Raw genomic sequence first — 20,937 nt, forward strand, 5'->3', positions numbered from 1 at the left:
CCAGGGGCAGGCAGCGCGGAGGTTGCACCCCTGGCTCTGGGGGCAGGAGGACTTGGGTTCGAGTCGCTGCTCGGCAGCACCCTGGCTGGGGACGGCAGGTCTGCGACCGCACCATTCCAAGCCTCCTTCCCTCATCCACCAAATAAGGACAGCAGTTCTCAGTGACAGTGCCAAGGGTGGCTTGGGGAGGCTTTGCTCCCCCATAATCTTCTTTGGCACCTGCCCCCATTCTCTGATGCAGCCAAGTGACATTTTCTCAGCTTAATGAGAAGCGTTATTCTAAAGCAGCTTCAGCCAGGCCTTTGGCCCTGTCCTCTACCAGATGGCAGCCCCGAACCAGCCCACGGAGAAGCTGTGGACTTGCTGCTGGAAACACCACCCAGCTTCCAGGCTTGTCATGATGGCTCAGTGAGACTCTGGGGGGTAAAACGTTTGCTCCGTGTCCTGGCACAGATCAAGTATGTGCTCACGAAACGCCAGGCCCCACGTCCAGGACTGCCTCCCCCACCGGCCTCACCCTGCCACCCGGGACGCGCGCCATCTCACGAGTCCTGTGCTCAGGGAATACAAGCTGGCTTTAATAGCCCGAGTCCAAGAGGACTGGGAAGGAAAATCTATCACGTGCATGCACTGTCAAAAAGAAATAATCAGAATTGGGCCAAAAGAAACAGAACAATCCATTGCCCGGCTATGGATTATCCGATGCCCGGGATGCTCGGCCCTCCCTTTCCCACCTCCGAGCAGACGAAAGCTGACCGGCACCAGGGAGTCCCTGAGAGCCGGAGGGACTCACGAGGAGTCGCGCACCTCCCCCTGCCTGTGCATGTAGGGTGCGCTCAGCTCTTGGCTGGAAACTTGCAAAGCGCACGACCTTCACCACTCCCAAGAGCACCCGAAGGCCCTAGGGCTGGTCGTTCCCCTGTAGCATCAGAGCGTCGTGGACCCCAGGCCCCTGCACAGCCCCTCGGCGTCACCCCTGCCTTCTACAGGCCGGCCCTGGAGATGCACCCAGGCCCTGACACCCCTGCACAGATCTCCCCACCCACCACACTGTCGGCACCCTCCTGCATCCTGCTGCTGTCCCGGTCAGTCCTCATCGCCGCCGGCACCACTGGGAAAACAGCCGGGAGGGAGGACCTTATATGGACGTGACCAGGCTGGGCGCTTTTCTGGTGCGGGGTTTGGAGCACGGCGGGGACCCTCATCAGAGCCGGCTGCAAGCCTGAGCACGTGCACCCCCACATCCGTCAGGACGCCTGGATGAGATGTGGAGTTTCACAACTTCGTTGTGTTCCTCCAACCGTGGGGAATGTATCTCAACCGCACAGAAAGAGAGAGGGCATGGGTCACCCAGCACCTCCCCCTATCCTACCTACAGTGTGGACCCCAAGGCCTGTCCTAACTCAGGGCTCTCCTCCTGAGAATCTGAGCACCTCCCCATCCTGGCTTCAGACAAGGCCCTTGCCCTGGAGGGAGCCCCTGTCACCAAGGACCAGGCACCTGAGGACACCCAAACCTGAGTCAACCAGGACCCAACCAGGACCCTTCCGACCTTCCACACAGCACAGGTCCCGCTGCAGAGAGCCCTGGACCAGGAGTCCAGGAACCTGGTTTCAAGTACTGGCTCCCCACTTGCCTTCAGCTCAGTCTGTACCAGCATTCCCCAGATTTCAGTCACCTGGGAACCATCTTCATGATTTTTTCCTGAATCCAAGCCTTATTACTTAAAAACTTTGTCAACACAATTTTCTCACTTTAATGACTTCCGCATCGTCTTAAATCACACACAGCCATAAAGTCACAAATTCGATGTGTTACCGTTTGAGTGTTAAGTGTTGGTATGCCTGACGCCTAACACCTCGTTTCTGGAATGACTGACCCAGAGCATACCTCCCTCCTTGCCTCAATTTCCACACCTAAAAGAGAAGGGGGCTGAACTAGATGACTCCCTCACAGGTCTTCTCAGGCCCATGGTTCTCCCCCATGGAACTGGAGACGGCTGGTCAGGATCCCGGGACAGGGGACAAGGCAGGAGAGTCTGGGGCCTGCTGGACTGGGAACAAGGGCCCTGCTGTCAACAGAGGCTGACAACTTGCGCAGCAAATGGGAGAGCGGCGCCCTCCATTCCGGAGCTCCCAAAGACCCCAAGCCAGCTGCAACCCCAAGCTCCATGAGCAGCTCCAAATTCTAGAACTTTATAGGGAGACAAACCTCATTTTTATAGCTGGGGAAACTGAGGCACCAGAAGGCACTTAGGCAAGGGCAGAACTGAGTGGGAAAACCCAAGTCCCCTGACGGCCGAGTCATCCTCATCACCCTCCAACGGCCATGCCCCCCACAACCCTGACAGCTCCTTCTTACCTCCCCCTGGAGGTGTGGGCTCGGGTCTGCCCGCCCGAGAGTGCAATGCAGCCCCTTCCAGGAAGGCAAATAAAGGAATTCTGATTTCGATTGGAGTTTAAAGGTCCTATTAGAGTGGCTTTTATGCAATTAGGCTGGAATGAATGTGCAGCGACGCCCATGGCAGAGAGCTTCAAAGCCTGCGTAGTGGGGGTGTGGTGGCCCAACTGAATGTGCCCACAAGAGGGGAACATAGCCCCCAGGGGAATAAGGGCATATTAGTCTCCGTATGTAATAGATTTTATTGACCATATGGAACTGATATAAAAATCACATTGCACGGGGTAATCTGGACTGGAGACAGGAATGTGACGGGAAGAATATGACTTCCATAACCAGCTGGGTGGCTTTCTGAGTTTCCTGAGCCAGCCCCCCAGGATCCCACCAAGTTTCCCACCGGCCCCTGGGCATTTACCTGATGCTGTCACGGAGGAATCCCAGGCCAGCGAGAAGTCCGAGGCCTCCCCCTCTTCAACTGAAAGAGACAACAGAGATGGGCCTGTGAGTTTTGAAGTTGTGCAAACAGGTCATTGGTGGCGGGGCAGGGTGCAGGGTGGAGGTTGTGTGTGCAGGACACAGGGCAAGGAGGAAGGATCGTTTGGAGCAGTCCCAAGGGAGTCCCTATGATGATACCCACGGTCAAAGGTGAAAGGATCAAGTCTACAAAGAGACTTTTGCTGGTTTCACAGAGATGCAAAATACTCAGAACAAAACCTAAACCGCAAATAAGTGCCGTTCTGTATGGTTCCCCCATCCTTGTGCCCCTAGCAGACATCACAAATCAATCACAGCACTGCCTCGAATCAGATGCAGAATCAGATTCTTTGTCTACACAGAGCTACAGGCCATTACTACCTATAATCAGAGTATTCACTTGAGATAAAGCCATTTGCCCCTCACAGGAGTAGAGTGAAGACCCAGACCTCTCTCTGGTCCTCCAGACACTGACCTCCTACCAAGAGCGCCTCAGATCACCACTGAGATGTGAACACTTTCTCGATTATTCCAAGAAACAAACAAGACACTCTCAGAGGTTGGCAAAGCGTCGGGTGCTATCCTCTACACTGAGAGCTGACCCACAGACACTCAGGACATGCTGGTGTCGATTCTCCCGCGGTCAGCAGTCCTGGGCCAGCGACGGTACAATGCAACTCACCCTCCACTCTACCCCAAGCCCACAGAACCGAGCTGGGGAGGGACGGAGTGTCCCCACCACCCCACGTCCTGGTGTGTGAGACCAGGCGGCTGGAGGTGCTGGCCATGCACTAGGAGAACACGGGAGAAATTCTATACAGCATAATAAAACTCTTATCCTGGAATTAATCCCAGTCTGGGGCATGTAATAATATTAAAGCTGGGTTATGGACTTTGTAAAATGGAACTCTGTTTAAGCCAAAAATGTGCATACGCAGTGTTTTTCAGCTTTAACAGGCTCTGAAGTTCTGCACACGCGCATGCCGAAGCCACCACGTACCACCCAGTCCTCTTTGCAGTGTCGCCGTCTCTCCATGGGCACACACGGTGAGCCAGGCCCTGCATCCAGGGTGTTTAATCCCTGTCATCAGACTTTGAGAGGTGGCAGGACGGGCCTGAGGTCCTATGCTAGAAAGAGTCTGTACAGAGTTGGGGCTGAGACCCATGGCTGTCCATCTCGAAGGCTGCCTGTGTGTCCACCTGAGACACAGAGGACCCTATCCAGAATCCTAGCAACTGGGGACTAGAAAGCAGCAGCCCACCCCGCCCTTCGGAAGGCAGGTACACGTATGCAGGGCAGTCAACCTGGGGGAGGAACAGGCAGGCTGGCTTGTGGTCAGACGCTGGATTCAAACCCCAATCCTGCCTCAAACTAGCTGTATGCATATGCACACACTAAGTCGTTTCAGTCCTGTCTGACTCTTTGCGACTCTATGAACGGTAGCCCACCAGGCTCTTCTGTCCCTGGGATTTTCCCAGGCCAGAATGCTGCAGTGGGTTGCCATTTCCTCCTCCAAGGGAGCTTCCTGACCCAGGGATCAAACCCGCATCTCTTATGTCTCCTGCACTGGCAGGTGGATTCTTTACCATTCGTGTCACCTGGGAAGCTAGCTGAATGACCATGAGTAAACTGTTTAATCTCTAGGCTTCAGTTCTCCCATCTCAAAAGCAGAGGCAAAAATGGTACCTAAGCCACAGGTTACTGGGAAGATTCCATGGGATGATGGCTGTCATCCACTGGAACAGAGACTCAAGCACTCAGGTGGGTTTGGCGCCGAGATGGGAACAACTTTTGGGATCAACAAGTCCAGCCCAACCCAGTCCAATTAACAGCCCTGCCCCTCTTTTATCCTCTACCCCTGATCTTTCCCCCTCCCCACAGAGCCTCTCAGGACAGGTTTTCTTTTAAGTTTTAGAAACAGCTTGCCCAGGAGGGCACATCCACATCACTGAGCAGAGGCCAAGGATTGCTAACCAAGAGCCCTCCTTCCCAGATTTGCATCCTAAGAGGAGAAACTCAGCATCTGAGACAATGAAATGCAGAGATGATCTGGATTGGGATCTGGGTTGTTTGACTTAGCCAGTTACAGCTGGGGTGGCGTTTTCAAATATGCAGTTTTGTAAATATGAATTAAGACCTTGAGTCAGACAAAACTGATATCACTCACTAGGCTGATTGCGGCCAAACAGCCTCCGAAACATAGGCGGATAACGCTAGAACGATCAGAAGCAGGCCATGCATGAGGGGAGCAGCAGTTTTCATGGCTACACCTAAAAGTCCGTTTCCTTCACATTTCATTGTTTACTCACTTTAAAATGGAATATAGGTATTGCTTCTATTAAGAGGTTGCTGCCAATGTGTAAGATCACCATGGTCCCATTTCATAGGACACTTTCAACACGATCTGCCTTGGTCCCTAGACCTTGTCAACCACAAGCTCCAAGACATGAATGCAAGGTTCCCAGCTCTTCCTTTGCCCTCAACGTACTCCCAGGATCAGGGCAGAAGGTCCCACCTTTGGGTGACTCAGTGTTCCTTGGTTGGGAAGTGTGACCTCCCAAGTCACTGAACTGGAGGATGTCCCCAAGATTCCCAATCCCTCCCTCCCTAAGATCTGACTTCCACCTTCATGGGAAGGAGAAGGAGAAAACATCTGCTCTTTTGGAGCTCTTGGGAGGATTCAAGGTTCTGCTTCTGGGGACGATAAGCCTGCAGAGGTGGGAAGAGGGGGAGAGCAGACCGATGCCCTGGCTGGGGAGTTTCAAAGTGGCGAACGTCATTATGGGTAAACAGATGCATCATACACCAGCACCCCCAGAACCACATCCCTCCCAGCGAGGAGCCCACAGGCCAACTCGCCTAGTGACATGGGCACGAACACGCTTTCTGAAAACTGCTGGTCCACATCTTTTTGAAGGTATAAATACACTGTCCTCTATAGATTCTTGATGAGAAGAAGTAACGCCCAATGCCACCGCCACCATCACGCGGCCCCGCACTACCCGACTGAACGTGAGAAGGTTCTCCTCCCCTCCAGCTGGCCTCTTCTGCCCAGGCAGGTCTCTTCAACAACAAGATAACTGGCAGGGGCAGCAGGCACAGAGGAAAGAAGGCCCGCCCTACAGCTGGAGCCAGGCACTTGCTGGGGGAACGGGGAGGGGAGGCCGAGCCATCCCCAAAGCAGAATTCCACTAGAGAAGCACAATGAACATCGAGGGGTGAGCATCACAGAGAAAATTTGATCAGCACAGTGTCCAGTACACACAACACGCAGAGGGGCGGCCCAGCCAGCAAGGGGAGCTTGGCGCTTTCTGCGGACTTCCGCAGACTCCAGACTCTAACTTTTTAATTCATAAGATATGTGGCATCACTGAGGCCAAAACACAGCCCCCCAGCCTCGCCCAGTCTCGAGGGAAACCCAAGGAGACCCACTCCTGTGAGTGACGGGCATCTGCAAGCAGGTGGTGGTCCACGTAAGGCCAGTGGGTACACGAAGGGAGTGGAGGAAGGGGGACAAGTGTGTAAACGTGGGGAGGGGGCACACAGCCAGTGTGAACACAGCTGCAAGTGTGGACACACAGCAGGGAACCAAGACAAAGCATGCATGCAAGGCACGGAGGTACAGGGCTTACGCTCACATGGAAGACGGCACAGAGAATATTCACCGTGGTTCCTGGAGTGTGTTAAGAAAGATTCTGAGGCTGTCTCAGGGCTTCTGAGGAATCAAAATTCTGAGTTCTCTCTCCTCTCTGGGGTCACAAGTTGTGGATGGCTGACTCCCCGTGGGTGTATGCACCTGAGCCCCACCAGACGCTGTCTCCCCAGCTCAGCAGCAGGCTCATAAGTGACCACAGCCCCCTACTCTGGGAGCACCCATGGCCTGCCCTCTGTGCGCCTTGATGACCATCGATGAGATGCCGGGGAGACCCAAGGCCTGTGTGTTGGGCCTCTGGACTTCAGGGACCCAGCAGCGGGGGCCAGCGGTGCTAAGGGGGCACTTGGTCCTGGCCTGGGGAGGAGGGTCCTCTCCCCAGGGCTCCCCGTTACGTTGAAGATGCAGAGGAGCTGGAGCTGGGGAAGAGGAAAGAAAGGGGAGGCAAGGGGCTATGAACACCCTGGCAGTTGAACCAGGGCAGGGCTGTGGGATTGCTCAAAATCAGGCAGGACCTGGGTTGACAGACAGGCGCAGGTAAGAGGCAAGAACATTCAAGTGTTGGAAACTGAGGCAGTGTCGGGAGGTGAACAAGTGACAGAACAGGCATTGATCCGAGGCCCAGAGAGGCCTCCAACAGGGCCAGCAGAGCCCAGAAGGCCCCCTTCCCTCCCCCAGATCCACACCAGGCAGCTGCTCAGCCTGTCTTTGAGGATCTGAGAAGGCCCTGTCCCTGGATATAAGTTTCTGGATATGTACACAACTGGGCACTTTTCTGGGGAAAGGATCCATAGTTTTCATCACAAAGATCTAGAACAACCGCCCCTCCCCTGCCAAAAAAAAAAAGAGATTTTACTCGAAGAGGCTTCTCAGCTGGCCTCACCTCTGGCTGGTGTTTCCAGGGTCCTAAGGGACCTCTGCACGCTTTCTGGCTTTGGCCCCAGGGCCATCTTATCCTTAGGGAAGGGTGGACCGGGCCCACCCTGGCCTGACAAAGACTCCCTAGAAGCATCCCTGCCCAACAGAGATGGGCACATGGAAGCCTCAGCTCATCCCTAGGGAGACCCTCTCACCCACAGCAGGCCAGGGATCAGGAAAGTAAAGGACACGCTGAGAGCCCAGACTCTCCTTATCAAACATAAAATGGAGCATCACTCCTGACTTGATACTAAACAAACTCAACAAACGAAAAAGTGGAAAGCAGGAAAGACTACTGCATGTGGGTGTACAAGTTATGCACTGCACAAGGGGCCCAGCAGAGGTGGTGAGAGAGGGTTGAAATGTAGCCCACAGACTGTGCACTAAGCCGGCGAAGGCAATGGCACCCCACTCCAGTACTCTTGCCTGGAAAATCCCATGGACGGAGGAGCCTGGTAGGCTGCAGTCCATGGGGTCGCTAAGAGTCGGACACGACTGAGCGACTTCACTTTCACTTTTCACTTTCATGCATTGGAGAAGGAAATGGCAACCCACTCCAGTGTTCTTGCCTGGAGAATCCCAGGGATGGGGGAGCCTCGTGGGTTGCTGTCTATGGGGTCACACAGAGTCGGACACAATTGAAACAACTTGTCAGCAGCAGCAGCAGCTGTGCCCTAAGCAGGGTGTGCTGGTGCAGGGCTATGGATGCCCGAGGAGGCGGGACCCCTTTCTTTTACACAAAGGCATAAGTAAGTAAGTGTTAGTCGCTCAGTCGTGCCCAACTCTTTGCGACCCCATGGACTGCAGTCCACCAGGCTCCTCTGTCCATGAGATTTTCCAGACACAAAGGCATAGCTGACCTTTTTTCTAATTCACACAGATGTGCTGTAGAGCATAGTCCATGGCCAGCTCTGGCATGAGGCTTGGGGCAAAATGACCATGGCCGGGGGCAAGCAAACCCAACCAGTAGGCCCACCCTCTCCAGGTTCCTCTCCAGTGGGGCTGGGGACGGGGAGGGGCTGGGGATGGGGCTGGGGGCGTCACGGAATGGAATAGTATAGGCTCCTTGTAGCCAAAGCTAAACCCACCCGAGCCCCCAACGCCAGCCCCTCACGAAGCTCAGACCCTCTGAGGAGCCCAGATCTTATGACAGGGTCACATCACAAACCCATTTATTTAACTTCATGATTCCCTGGCCACTTGCTGAAAAGAGAAGAAACTAGCACTTCAAACGATGCCATTGTCCCCCATGAGCACCCACTCGGAGCCAGGGCTCAAGAAGGGCTGAGACTCTATGCACCCTCTCATTAGTCTGTCCACACCCCGGCCACCTGAGCACCTCATCACCAGGAGGACAGGTCTAGGACTTAAAGCAATCTATTTCTGCTCTAATGGCAGAAAGGAAAGAGGAACTAAAGAGGCTCTTGATGAAGGTGAAAGAGGAGAATGAAAAAGCTGGCTTAAAACTCAACATTCAAAGAACTAAGATCATCACATCCAGTCCCATCACTTCATGGCAAATAGATGGGAAAAAAGTGGAAACTCTGGCAGATTTTATTTTTGGGGGTTTCAAAATCACTAGATGGTGAAATTCAGACACTTGCTCCTTGGAAGAAAAGCTATGACCAACCTAGACAACTTATTAAAAAAGCAGAGGTATCAAAAAAAAAAAAAAAGCAGAGGTATCACTTTGCCGACAAAGGTCCATATAATCATAGCTATGGTTTTTCCACAAGTCATGTATGGACTCTCACAAGACCTGGCCCATAAAGAAGGATGAGTGCCAAAGAACTGATGCTTTGGAACTGTGCTGTTAGAGAAGACTCTTGAGAGTCCCTTAGACAGCAAGGAGAGCAAACCAGTCAATCAGAGAAAATCAATCCTGAATATTCACTGGAAGGACTGATGCTGAAGCTCCAACACTTTGGCCACCTGCTGCAAAGAGCCAACTCATTGGAAAAGACCCTGATGCTGGGAAAGATTGGGGACAGGAGGAGAAGGGGACGACAGAGAATGAGATGGTTGGATGACATCACCAGCTCAAAGGACGTAAATTTGTGCAAACTTTGGGAGACATTGAAGGATAGGTAAGCCTGATGTGCTGCAGTCCATGGGGACGCAAAGAGTGACTAAACAACAACAAAGCAAAGAAATATATTGGGTTGGCCAAAAAGTTGATTCCCGTTTTTGGTACAATCTTATGGGAAAACCCAAAAGAACCTTTTGGCCAATCCAATATAAACCTGGGGGAATCTAAAGCAGCTCCACTTGGCCCTACCCAGCCCTACTTTGGATCCTGCTTTATGGGCCCAGGGCTTCAAGCTTCTTGCCCAGGCTCCCAGGGTCATCCTGACCACCAGCTACAAAACCACCACTGTCCACCTCCTCAAGATCCTCTCCCTGACTACCCTGGTCATGGCCTCCAGTGAGCCTCATCATGCAGCAGCAGTTTGCCAAAAAAGATGCCTTAGGATCAAACCCCCATCTGGCAGGGATTGATGTGTGACGTCGGCATATGGAGGAACCTCTCTGTGCATAACCTACCTGCAAGGTAGCATAAAATAAGAAGGTGTTTAGAAAGCATATAGTCCTGAGCCCAATATCAAGGTGCCTAGCAAAGAAAAATGACCCTATAGCATAATGTACTATTTCCAACTGTACTCTCAGTCCCATTAAGGAGACCCCCCTACCTCTCCTCTTCTTCCCATCCACCAGCTCATTTGACACAAGAGGAAATGTATCAGTGACACTAGGAACAACAATCACTTATGCTCTTCACACACATTTTCATGTTTATGTTTAATCTTCCCAATGGCCAGACAAAGGGTGATGGTGTCCATCTCAAAAGAGAAACCAGGACCTAACTGATTTTTCTAAAAACTGAGCTAAATTATACAAGCAATGGAAGTAGAACTCAGATTTGCAGCCAAATCTCACGTGGCCCCAAAGCTCACACACTACCGCCAACCCACCTGCCTCTCAACCTGTGCTGAGTACACGGTAACTGACGGCCTGAGCTTCCCAGGCCTTCTGTGCCCTCCCAGAAAAGCCACAGCTGATGGGGAAGGTTGGTTGAGATGACTCCTCTTTTGGAACCCTCCAGAGACCAGCCTGCAAAGTCAGTGTTGAGTGTGCCAGCCTAGGGCAGACCCCCCTGCTCCCCAGGGCCTGGATTCTGCCTCTGTCTTGGTTCCCCATTCCTAAGGCAGGGGTAATAAAATTCCATTTGTTTTCAAGACAAAGTGAAATAACACACGTGAAGAGCTTAGTCCGGTGTCTGGCATACAGCGAGAACACTAAAAAAGGATTATCGTGTCTGTGCTCCCAGCAAATCCATTCAGGGTGGGGAGGTTTCCTGTAAATTCCCTTTGGGGTCCCGCCTGCGGGGCCTTAACACTTGGAGGGCCCCAGGCCCCCCAGGATGCCCTCGTGTTTAATCCCGCCTCTCCCTGAGGTGAGGGTCCCTGTTCATACATATATATTTCATTTCATACAGTCTCTTCTGCACAGTCTCGTTAACCAGAAACACACAGCATATAAATGTGAATTTATGACGGGGTCTGGCTCCCACATCCTGTTTCAGTGGCAAGCCTGGCTTCTCACCCACCGGCTGTCCAGCTCTGATGGAAGGTGACAAAGCCAAGAGCACGCTCTGCCATGCACAGAGGGGCCGTGACGACACCCCACACAGAGGGTGCGTGGAAGCAGCCTGTTGAGTGTTAAGGACAAGAAGGTGGGCACCAAGGCCCCCGGGTCAGGGAGCATCAGTCTGGGTCCCTGCCCCCCCAGACAGCACCCGCCCAGATCTCTTCAGTTTAGTGTGGGGGAAAAAGAGGGCAGACCAGAATTCCACTCTCTTGCCTGGTTCCCACTTTGGTTTAAAGAGAAGCACCATAAGTAAGAGACTTAAGTTTTTTATGACTCCTTAACAACTTCTTCTCTGTGCTAACATACTATAAATAAACATCAGTACCTTGTTATGCATGTGGTTTATCTTAGACACAAAGCAAAGAGGAAACTGAGTCTGGTATTGAAAACTGGTGTGTGTGCGCATGTGGGTATGCGTGTGTGCGTTAGTGTTTTCATTTCATTTTCAACACACAGACCATCTCTTTCTTCATACCAAAAGCCCCAAGCCTTTCCCAGGAATGAACTGTAATGACCATTTCCAAACATGCTGTAATTCCATAGGGATGTCCTGGGGGTAGGGGCAATCATAACTCTTTACAGTTTAAGGAGTCAATACTTTTCATAAGTCTGATTTGGGAGCAGGATATTTCATTGGCACAGATGTGGCCCCCCAGCTCAGCCCCACTGCCCACCCACCATGGTTATAACGCACGTGGAGGCCTCCAGGAGGTCCTGAGCACCTCCATCTGGCAGCTGGTCTCCCCAAGACAGCCCTCACATCATCCAAACCTGCCCAAGGTTCCCGAGAGGATGAGCATCTTGGCATAGGGTGGGAGTTTCTCCAGCTCCCTGAGGTCCCCAGGACTGGCAGGGCCTCCCCCAGATCTCCCCCAGGAGCTTGGCCGGTTCACACTCCTGCACCAAGTGTGACAGACGCTGTTCTCCACATCAACTTCCTCCTTTCACTTAAATACCTTATCTTCTAACCTCCTTCTAAGCGGTGCTACTCACGAAATCACACATTCTGGTGTGGTAGTAACAAATTTTCTAATAGCTATTAGAATAAACACATAAAGTAACATTTTCCTAAGAGGAGAATAAATATATACAGAATGAAGGGGGAAAAAAAAAACTCATTCCCCTATCAACCACCTGTATCGCCACAGGACTCAGGGATGTGGAAAGTCACATGTGGGGAAAACAGGTATGGGTGGTGCTAGGTGACCTCTGATAAAGCAATGAATGGGGAGGAGGCATAGCTCTTCACATCCTCCCACCCCAAAACCGCATCACAGTTGTCCTATACGGGATCCCCAGAAATCCACCCAGCCCATTTAAGTTCATTTAAGGATAGTGCTGAGCAGAAGAAGGCCGTTGTTGATGTTTAGTTGCTAAGCTGTGTCTGACTCTTCACGATACCATGGACTATAGCCCACCAGGCTCCTCCGTCCATGGGATTCTCTGAGCAAGAATACTAGAGTGGGTTGCCATTCCCTTCTCCAGGGGATCTTCCCAACCCAGGGATCAAACCTGTGTCTCCTGCATTAAAGGCAGATTCTTTACTGCTGAGTGACCAGGGAAGCCAGAGGATGGGAGGCGACATGCCAACTACAAACCCCCCCCACCCCAGCGTGGAGCTCATGGGCCCACCAGTGCCTTGAGCAGGAGATGGAAAATCTGGGCAAGTCAGTAGCTTACCAAGTGTGCCCGGTCACCTCCCTGCATGAGGCGGGGCCCAAGCCTGGGGCCTCACCAGCCTGGGACCACTGCCCAGAGCAAGCACCTGGCTGAGCCAGGGGGCAACCAGCCTCAGGAAGTCGCAGCAGGGAGCCCCACCAAAGGCAAGACCCCAGAAAGAGTCAGGGGGACGGCAAGGGATTTAGCTGAAGCCAGGCGGCCTGCAGTCCCCAGGCCCCGAGGCTGGTAAAGAGCCCTGGAAGGAAGCGCGGTGCCGGGGAGGGGTACACTGAGCCCTTCCTACCCCCAACCACATCTGTCTCATCCCACAGTCCTGAGAGGCCCGAAGCCTGCCAGATGTGGGCCGCCCGTGGGGACCGAGTTCATTTTCCCCGCGTCCTGTGATAATACTTGGCTGTGTTTATTTAACTTTTTGCTTTGGATGGAGAGGAGATGGGCCAGGAAAATCAGTTTGGCTCCCTTGGATCAAAACATCAGAGCCCACACATCATGCGAGGACACCCACACAGAGAAGCTCCCCCTGCACCCTCCGAAAAAACACATCTGGGCCGCTGCTGGCAGGGGCTGGCCCCAGGGCTCTCGGCAGGCGGCTCAGTGCAGAGCAGGGCGGCTGAGCGGCTACACACACCCGGCTTGGCCAGCCAGGGCCGGGCGCCCCACAGCATCCATTGTCACTCTCTCGACCAGGCCCAGAGGCTCAGAGAACTTTCAGGTGACACACGGTGCACCTCTTGGATAGGCGGAACGAAAATTCACAGCCAGGCCCCTCCCTGTCCCCGGGCCCCGAGGAAGGTGAGAGAAGCATGGACGGCAGGAAGAAAGGAACATCCCGGAGGAAGGCTCGCGAGGGCCCCAGTCCCCGGCCTGCACCTGCACGTAGAGACGTGGCCGCAGACCTTCGTGCACGCCCTGGCTCCTGGGGGGCCTCGGGGAGGGTTCACACACCCATGCCCCCTGCTCTTGCGGACCGCTTTCAGGGCCACTACCAAGGCCCACGGCCCCGGAAGCAGCTCCCAAGGCTGGCAGTAAGGTCCAGGAGCCTGCAGCAGGAGTGGCGGCCAGGGGCCCACCGCAGGGCAAACACGGGAGCTCCCCCGCTGCCCGTCAGGCAGGCTCAGCCATGCAGCTGGCAAGACCCAGGCCTTCCCTCAGGCCTCCTCTCACATTCGCCCCCAGCCGACAGCCCACCCCGCTTTCTCTTTCACCCTCAGCTCCTTCCCTTGCTGAGAAGGGGCACCCACATAGCCAAGTCCTGCCTGGGCCCCACCTCCTGCAAACAGCACTCCTCACCCCCTGGGGATGTGCACCCTGAAGACCCGTCCACACATCATGGAAAGAGGCCCACGGACACCCCGGGCAGCCAGGGCCACGTGGGCAGGAGGGGTCCTGGGGACCTGCAGACTAGTCTGGAAGCCGGGGCATGACCCCTTGCTCACAGGCTCCTTTCCCCACTGCGGACGGCCACTGAGGGAATTCGGTAACATGGAGCTCAGCCCGGAACCCTGGTCCTGCCCTGCCACACCCGGCTCTCTGGTCTGGGTGCCTCCGTCTCCACTCTTCTTCCTGCCTCTGCAAGGAAGCTCATCACTGCATTTCCCCGTCGGGAAACTCCAAAAGCTGAGAGCACAGGCTTTGTAATCAGGCCGACCTGGGCTCCAAGGCCTGGTTCCAACACTAACGAGCCAGGCGAGACCAGGTGGTGGTTTACTGCCATCCTTGGGTTTCTCTGGGTCAAATATCCCAGGGTTTGACACGAATATCAAGCCCTGGGAGGTACTGCAAGGCAAGGAGATGATGTGGGAGGACGCAAAGCACAGCATCAGTAAAAGCCCGTAAATGGTGCCCACCCAGGGGGCGGTGGTAGTGGCCGTCTTAGCTCAAGAGGCCAGCCAAGGTCCCCCCAGAAACGTTCACACGGAGCTTCACTGCGTTCGACACACATTCTCGGCCAGAAGGAATCACATTTGTTTCCTGAGGGTGTTGGGTCAGGATGGGCGATACCGTGTGTCGCATGTCACAGAAGAGAAAGGTGAGGTCGGAGGGGTGAAAAGCCTGCAGGTCACACTTGGGTGTCCCCCCCGCCCCGTCCAGACTCCAAGGATGGGCTCTTTTCACAGTCCTGCCAGATCGCCCTTGCTGTTAGCATGGCCTGCTATGCTAGCCACTGCTGATCACGCACTCCAGTTTAGGGGTGTGGGGGGGACAGAGGCAGCACCCCAAGAAGCTAAGGCAGTCGGTACTTCCTTACTGGAACGGAGAGCTGGGCAGCAGCCATTTCACTATAATGCTTAAAGGCTCCCGCAAGCACACCGAGGGCCTCAGACAGATGGAGAGCAGAGTGTCCTCGGGGCGCCCCAGGTGCCAGGCAGGAGGCTACGCGCTTGGAGGGCATTTGTCTGTTTACGCCCCACAGCCCCTTTATCCCCATCACCATGAGAAAACTGAGGCTCAAGAATTGTAAATGACTTGTTCACAGTCACGCAGCTGCAGACTGGGAAAGCCAGTCACCCAGCTCTGCCATTCCAGTCCTCACCACTCTTGCTGTCGCGCTCATCACCTTCAGAACAACCTTCAGCGTCCTCTGCCTGCATCCAGCCCCCCAGCCCCTCTGCCCGCAGGGACCCTTCCCCAGTTCACACGGCCATGCTCCAGCCCATGCATCTGCAAGCCCTCCTGCCTCGGGGTCATTGCTACTGGTCCACCCATAACCTAAAACATCCCCCTCCACGTTGGAGGCCCCACCTGATCTCCGCTATCCAACGCAGACCCCTGCATAAAAAGATCCCCTCACCCTCTACTGCTCCTCCTCCCTTCTCAGTGCCCGACTCAGCCAGGGTCCTTGAGCATGTGAGGCAGCCCTGGGCTGTGAGCTCCTCCAAGCCAGGACCCCAGCCTACCTCCTTCTCTGTCGTCATTTCTAGCCAGGGAGCACTCATTACCGCTGGTTAAAGTGAATTCACCCCAAGCCCTTGGCTTTTTAACTTTTTTAATTCCCCAGATTGTAGAGGGGGAAAAAAATTTTAAAGACAGGTGGGCACACAAAGCAATATAAAACTGTCTCTTGATGCCCCTTGGATATGCCCCAGGTATTCTGGGTGGCTAATGGAACACTTTCTATGCATTACGTTTTCTTTTTCTCTAAACAAAAGTGGGATCCCAGTCATGCCCTTATGGCCCCTGGGTGTGCAGGGCGGCTCTGGAAAGCCGGCCAAAAGAAGTCCATGGGCCCAGGGGGAGCTGGCCAAGGAGGGGCACCAGGGTGATGGGGGGTCTTGAAACCACATCTTAGGAGGGAAAGCAAAGGAATGGACACTCTTCAGCCCAGAGGGGCAGCGCAGGGGGACACCAGAGCTGTCTTCAGGCATCTGAAGGGCTGTCATGGGCAAGAGGGACAGAGCTTGCTATGTGGCCTCAAGGGGTCAAACCGGGACCAACCAGTAGAAGTCACTACAGGGAGATTTCAAGGAGGAATAGATAGGATTCCCTCAGCAGAGGCTACGAAGGAAGGTCCACTCGGGAGGTAGTGAGGCTGCGGGCATAGGAGGGGGTCAAGCAGATAGGGAGACCCCAGGGGAATTCAAGGCTCAGCTAGAAGAAGTTACAGTTGACCTTGACAGGCTTCTCTAGACCAGAATCTCAAACGGCCTCAGGAGGACCAGAGGTGAATATGGAGGGGGCAGGGGGAGAGAGTCGGGCTGTGAACGACCCACCCCGCAGCCAGTGAAAGCTGCCTCCCAGAGTATGCTCAGTGATTCCGATCTGACTTTTCTGAGAGCCAGAGATCTGAATATTTGTATGAACCGCTGCAACCTTTAAACAAGCCAATAAATTTCTTCACTGACTAGCCTCACCGACTCAACGGACATGAACTTGAGCAAATTCTGGGAGATAGCAGAGGACAGGGGAGCCTGGATCACAAAGAGTTAGACATGACTTAGCAACTGAACAACAACTGTAAACTTGTCACAGACCAGACCGCATCTTTGCCTTGCATGCTGGAGACCCCCTGGTCTAACAGGGAACTCAGAGGCCCGCGAGGCAGCTGAAAGGGAAGGGTGTCAAAGAGGAGCCATCCTCGCAGGGACAGAACGGGTTAAGGCACGGTTTGGCTCTCTGCTTCACACCAGGGCTGCAGCTGGCCTCCAAGACCCCTGGAGGCTCTGTCAGCTGCCCAGCCCCCGTCCAACCTGCCTGCCTTCGCCACCGAGCCTGGAAGCCCAGATCTGGGAACAGGACAGCTGCCCTGGGGCTGGCTGGCCACAGCCAGCCAGGAGAGATTACGTTCCCCAGGCCCCGCTGAGAACCATTTGCTCATCTGGGATGGATGCCACCGGGGCAGAGAAGCAGACCCCTGTGCCCGCTCTCCTCTCCCCCTACAGCTCCTGGCCTGCAGACGGGTGAAGAGGCACAATCACCGAAACGGTGACAAGTATGATTGTTCACTGCGCATGAACACCAGTGACCGGACTGGGTGTTTGCACACGATGGGGGCTCATACAACCCTCAGAGGGGTAATCTTCACAGTCGCCCTGCATGGGAGCTTTTAACCATCCTCACTTCACAAGCGAGGAAACCTACAATCAGATAGGTCAAGACACTCACCCATGGTCACACAGCCCACAAGAGGCAGAGCTAGGATTCAAACCCCGTTTATCCAACTCTCGAAAAACCCACATCACACCGCTGGGCTCCCAGGCATCCACATACTCTCTCCACCTAGTTATGCTCTATGGGGTCCAGGTACCTGGGGCCTGACTGGCTATGGGAAGGGAGAAGATGTACTGGCATAGAGTGAGATGTGCTGCCTAAGATGTTGAGCCATTCCCTTCAGTTTCGCTGCCAGTCCTTTAGGGCATCCACAGCAGATGACCAGAGTCTTATAAGAAATGGGGCGTGTGGAGAAGGAAATGGCAACCCACTCCAGTATTCTTGCCTGGAGAATCCTGTGGACAGAGGAGCCTGGTGGGCTGCTGTCCATAGCGTCGCACAGAGTCAGACACAACTGAAACGACTTAGCAAGCATGCATGCATTGGAGAAGGAAATGGCAACCCACTCCAGTATTCTTGCCTGGAGAATCCCAGGGACAGAGGAGCCTGGTGGGCTGTTGTCTATGGGGTCGCACAGAGTCGGACACGACTGAAATGACTTAGCAAAGGCAGCAATGTACACCCATAAGATTTCTTTGAGGTGTCACTTAATAAACCAAGTGTCTGGATGAGTGCTTAGTACATACTAAGCACTATACATGTTCATTAGGTACTATTTTTGCTTTTATTTAAATATTTTGCTAGGAGGAAAATAATTTGTTTCTCACCAATATATTCATCCAATGTCAAATGCAAAGTTCATGTATTTTAAACTTTTAATCATAAAAGTTAATGTTTAAATCAATTAAAAAGATAATATGTTTGTTGTAAAAAAAAAAAAAAAGAAAGAAATGGGGCCTGGGGAGGGGCTGGGGTTAACAGCAACAGCTCCAGCTGCTGGACAAGACCCCTATGGCCCTAGGGGTAACCTCAGGACTGGTCCCATCATTGTTCCTGGAATTGAGCACCCCAGTGATTCTGACGTCCCCCCAAGTTAAGAGCCTTGGGTCCAGCACAATGTTCATGAAGCACGGCAATAATACCTGAGAAATCTCAAGTTGGGTGGGCTGGTTTAGTTTTTTCAAAAACACATTAAAATAAATACACAGGTATTCAAACCTAAAATGTTTGTGCTACCCTTGGGAAGAGCCGTGGGGGAAGGAGCAGGCTCTAGGAAGCTGGCTGGGTTTTTTCTTCATTCGATGCTGGTTATACAGATACACTCAGTTTCTGAAACTTCTCTGAGCTAACACTTAACGCCTGGTACGTGAAACTTTAACAATAAAACTGCATGTGTATGTGTTAGTCACTCAGTCGTGTCCAACTCTTTGCGACCCGATGGACTGTAGCCCCCCAGGTTCCTCTGGCCACACATTGGATAGCCATTCCCTTCTCCAGGGGAACTTCCCAACCCAGGGACTGAACCTGGGTCTCCTGAATGCAGGTAGAGTCTTTACCTTCTGAGCCACCACAGCTGCAGGTTTAACAATAAAAAGCCAACTTAAAAAGCACTGAGGAAGCACTAAACTAACCAATCTGCAATCGCGTCTAACAGATTGGAAAACAAGAGGAGGAAGAACATACATTATTCATACGTGTGCACGTACATGGAACTGCTTCACAACTAGGCCCAAGAATCGAGTAACACCAGTAGCCTCTAGGGAGGGGAAGTGTATGGTTGGAGGTGTATTTAATTTTGTGCCTTGTGCGTTTATTAGCAATTAATTTTTTTTAATGTTTATACGCATTCTACTGAAAGTCCCCTGCCACACCACCAGGGGTGCCCAAGGTGCATTTGGGGAAGCAGTGCTGTCAGCCCCTCTTGGTCCCTCCCAGGTCTGGCCTCACCAGGCTGAGGGACTTTGGGGAAACTCTGTCCTTTTTGGCCCCTGTGTCCCCATGGGCACTGCCAACGGGGCTTCCCACGGGGGTCCTCCCATCCTGGTGCCCTAGATGTCATCACCGGATGAATCTGACCCCAGGGCCCAAAGCCAGCCTAATGGGCAACTGCCTCCTCCACCTTCAGCCCTCCCTGACCCTTACCCCGGACTTCAGGGCCTTCCAAAACAGCAGGACAACCCACCAGGGCCACCTGACAGTCAGGCAGGGTGTTGCCCACCAGGTACCCACCGCCCCAACCTCTGATTCAGCACGCTCCTTGTGCCCGAAGGAACCATCTCTCATCCACTTGGACCTTGATGGACCGTCGGTCAAAATGCTCTGCCCTGCCCTGGACACAGCCAGGCTAGATGTTCAGATCTCCCCAGAGATGGATCCTTGAGCAAAGTAACACAGGAGATAGAGCTAGCGGGGGCTCTTTGACTGCAGGGGCAGCTCCCTGAAGACAACAGCCATTCCATCTAGCTCCTCTCATCTCCAAAGCTACCCTGTCTGGGTCCTGATTCTCCTTCTATTCATTCCATCAGCTCTCCCCTCTTGCTGCTGTTCAGTCACTAAGTCGTTGTCCGACTCTTTGTGACCCCATGGACTGCGGCGTGCCAGGCTTTCCTGTCTTCCATTACTCCCAGAGTTTGCTCAAGTTCATGTCCATCCAACCATCTCATCCTCTGCCGCCTTCTTCTCCTTTTGCCTTCAATCTTTCCCAAGCATCAGGGTCTTTTCCAGTGAGTCAGCTCTTCACATCAGGTGGCCAAAGTATTGGAGCTTCAGCTTCAGCATCAGTCTTTCCAATGAATATTCAGGGTTGATTTCCTTTAGGATTGACTGGTTGGATCTCCTTGCAGTCCAAGGAACTTTCAAGAGTCTTCTCTAGTACCATAGTGCAAAAGCATCAATTCTTCAGCACTCAGCCTTTTTTAAGGTCTCCCTTATCCTCCTGTCAAACTTCATCCTAGCCCAAGTTGTCCAGAGCTCACTTCTGTCCTGTGTGACCACTGAGCCCTGATGGACAGGAAAGTCACACAGCAGCTGAGATCATCAGGGTGGTCCCACCAACATCCCCCACCCAGAAACCCACCCCGAGCAGACCAAGAGCTCTCTAGGCGGGAATCAGGGCTCCACACCCGTCCCACCCACCTACACGCCTCGTAAAGTCCAGAGGAGGCCTCACCCGGGCTTCCCAGGAAGAAGCTGCAGGAAGCAACAGCTCCTCACTCAAGGACATCAGCAGAGTCAGCCGAACCCCCACTTCCTCCTGGAAAGCCCGGAGGAGGCAGGAAGCGACACGGCCAGGAAAGGCGTGCAGCTGTGCCCAGGGTCTGGTTGAAGGCTGCCAGGGGCCGAGAGCCGGGGCAGAGAAGGCCCTGGGCCATGGTCACAGCCTGGCACTCGGGCCAGCCAGTAACACAACGCTTTGAAGCACCACCTGGAACCTGGGCGTGACCCATCCTCGACGGGTAAATGAAGGGCCAGGCACCTCGTGAGCCCCACTAAACCATACTTCAGTCAACGTGGTGTAGGGTCTGAAGGGCAAACTCGGGCACAGCGGGGATTCCCTCTCTCGAGTGGGCAGACTGGGGCTCAGACAGGAAACATGCCTGGTCCTGAGGACTTCCCGAATCTCCCCGCAAACCTCTGCATTTCCCCTAAACAACCAAATTAACTGGTCTGGCTACAA

The 20,937-nt window shown here is 53.6% G+C and overlaps 1 protein-coding gene across 2 annotated transcripts in view; it reads right to left on the bottom strand.

Annotated features, from left to right (window-relative positions):
* ZNF423 (zinc finger protein 423) overlaps positions 1-20,937 on the bottom strand; it is a 343,906-nt gene that overhangs the window by 283,450 nt on the left and 39,519 nt on the right. For both annotated transcript variants that reach the window (XM_065925285.1, XM_065925284.1), the window contains exon 2: positions 2,816-2,875. In XM_065925285.1, coding sequence (XP_065781357.1) covers positions 2,816-2,875 — 60 coding nt within the window. The remainder of the gene's footprint in view (positions 1-2,815; positions 2,876-20,937) is intronic.

Source organism: Muntiacus reevesi, chromosome 2 (assembly GCF_963930625.1).
Source record: "Muntiacus reevesi chromosome 2, mMunRee1.1, whole genome shotgun sequence".
Classification (NCBI taxonomy): Eukaryota; Metazoa; Chordata; class Mammalia; order Artiodactyla; family Cervidae; genus Muntiacus; species Muntiacus reevesi.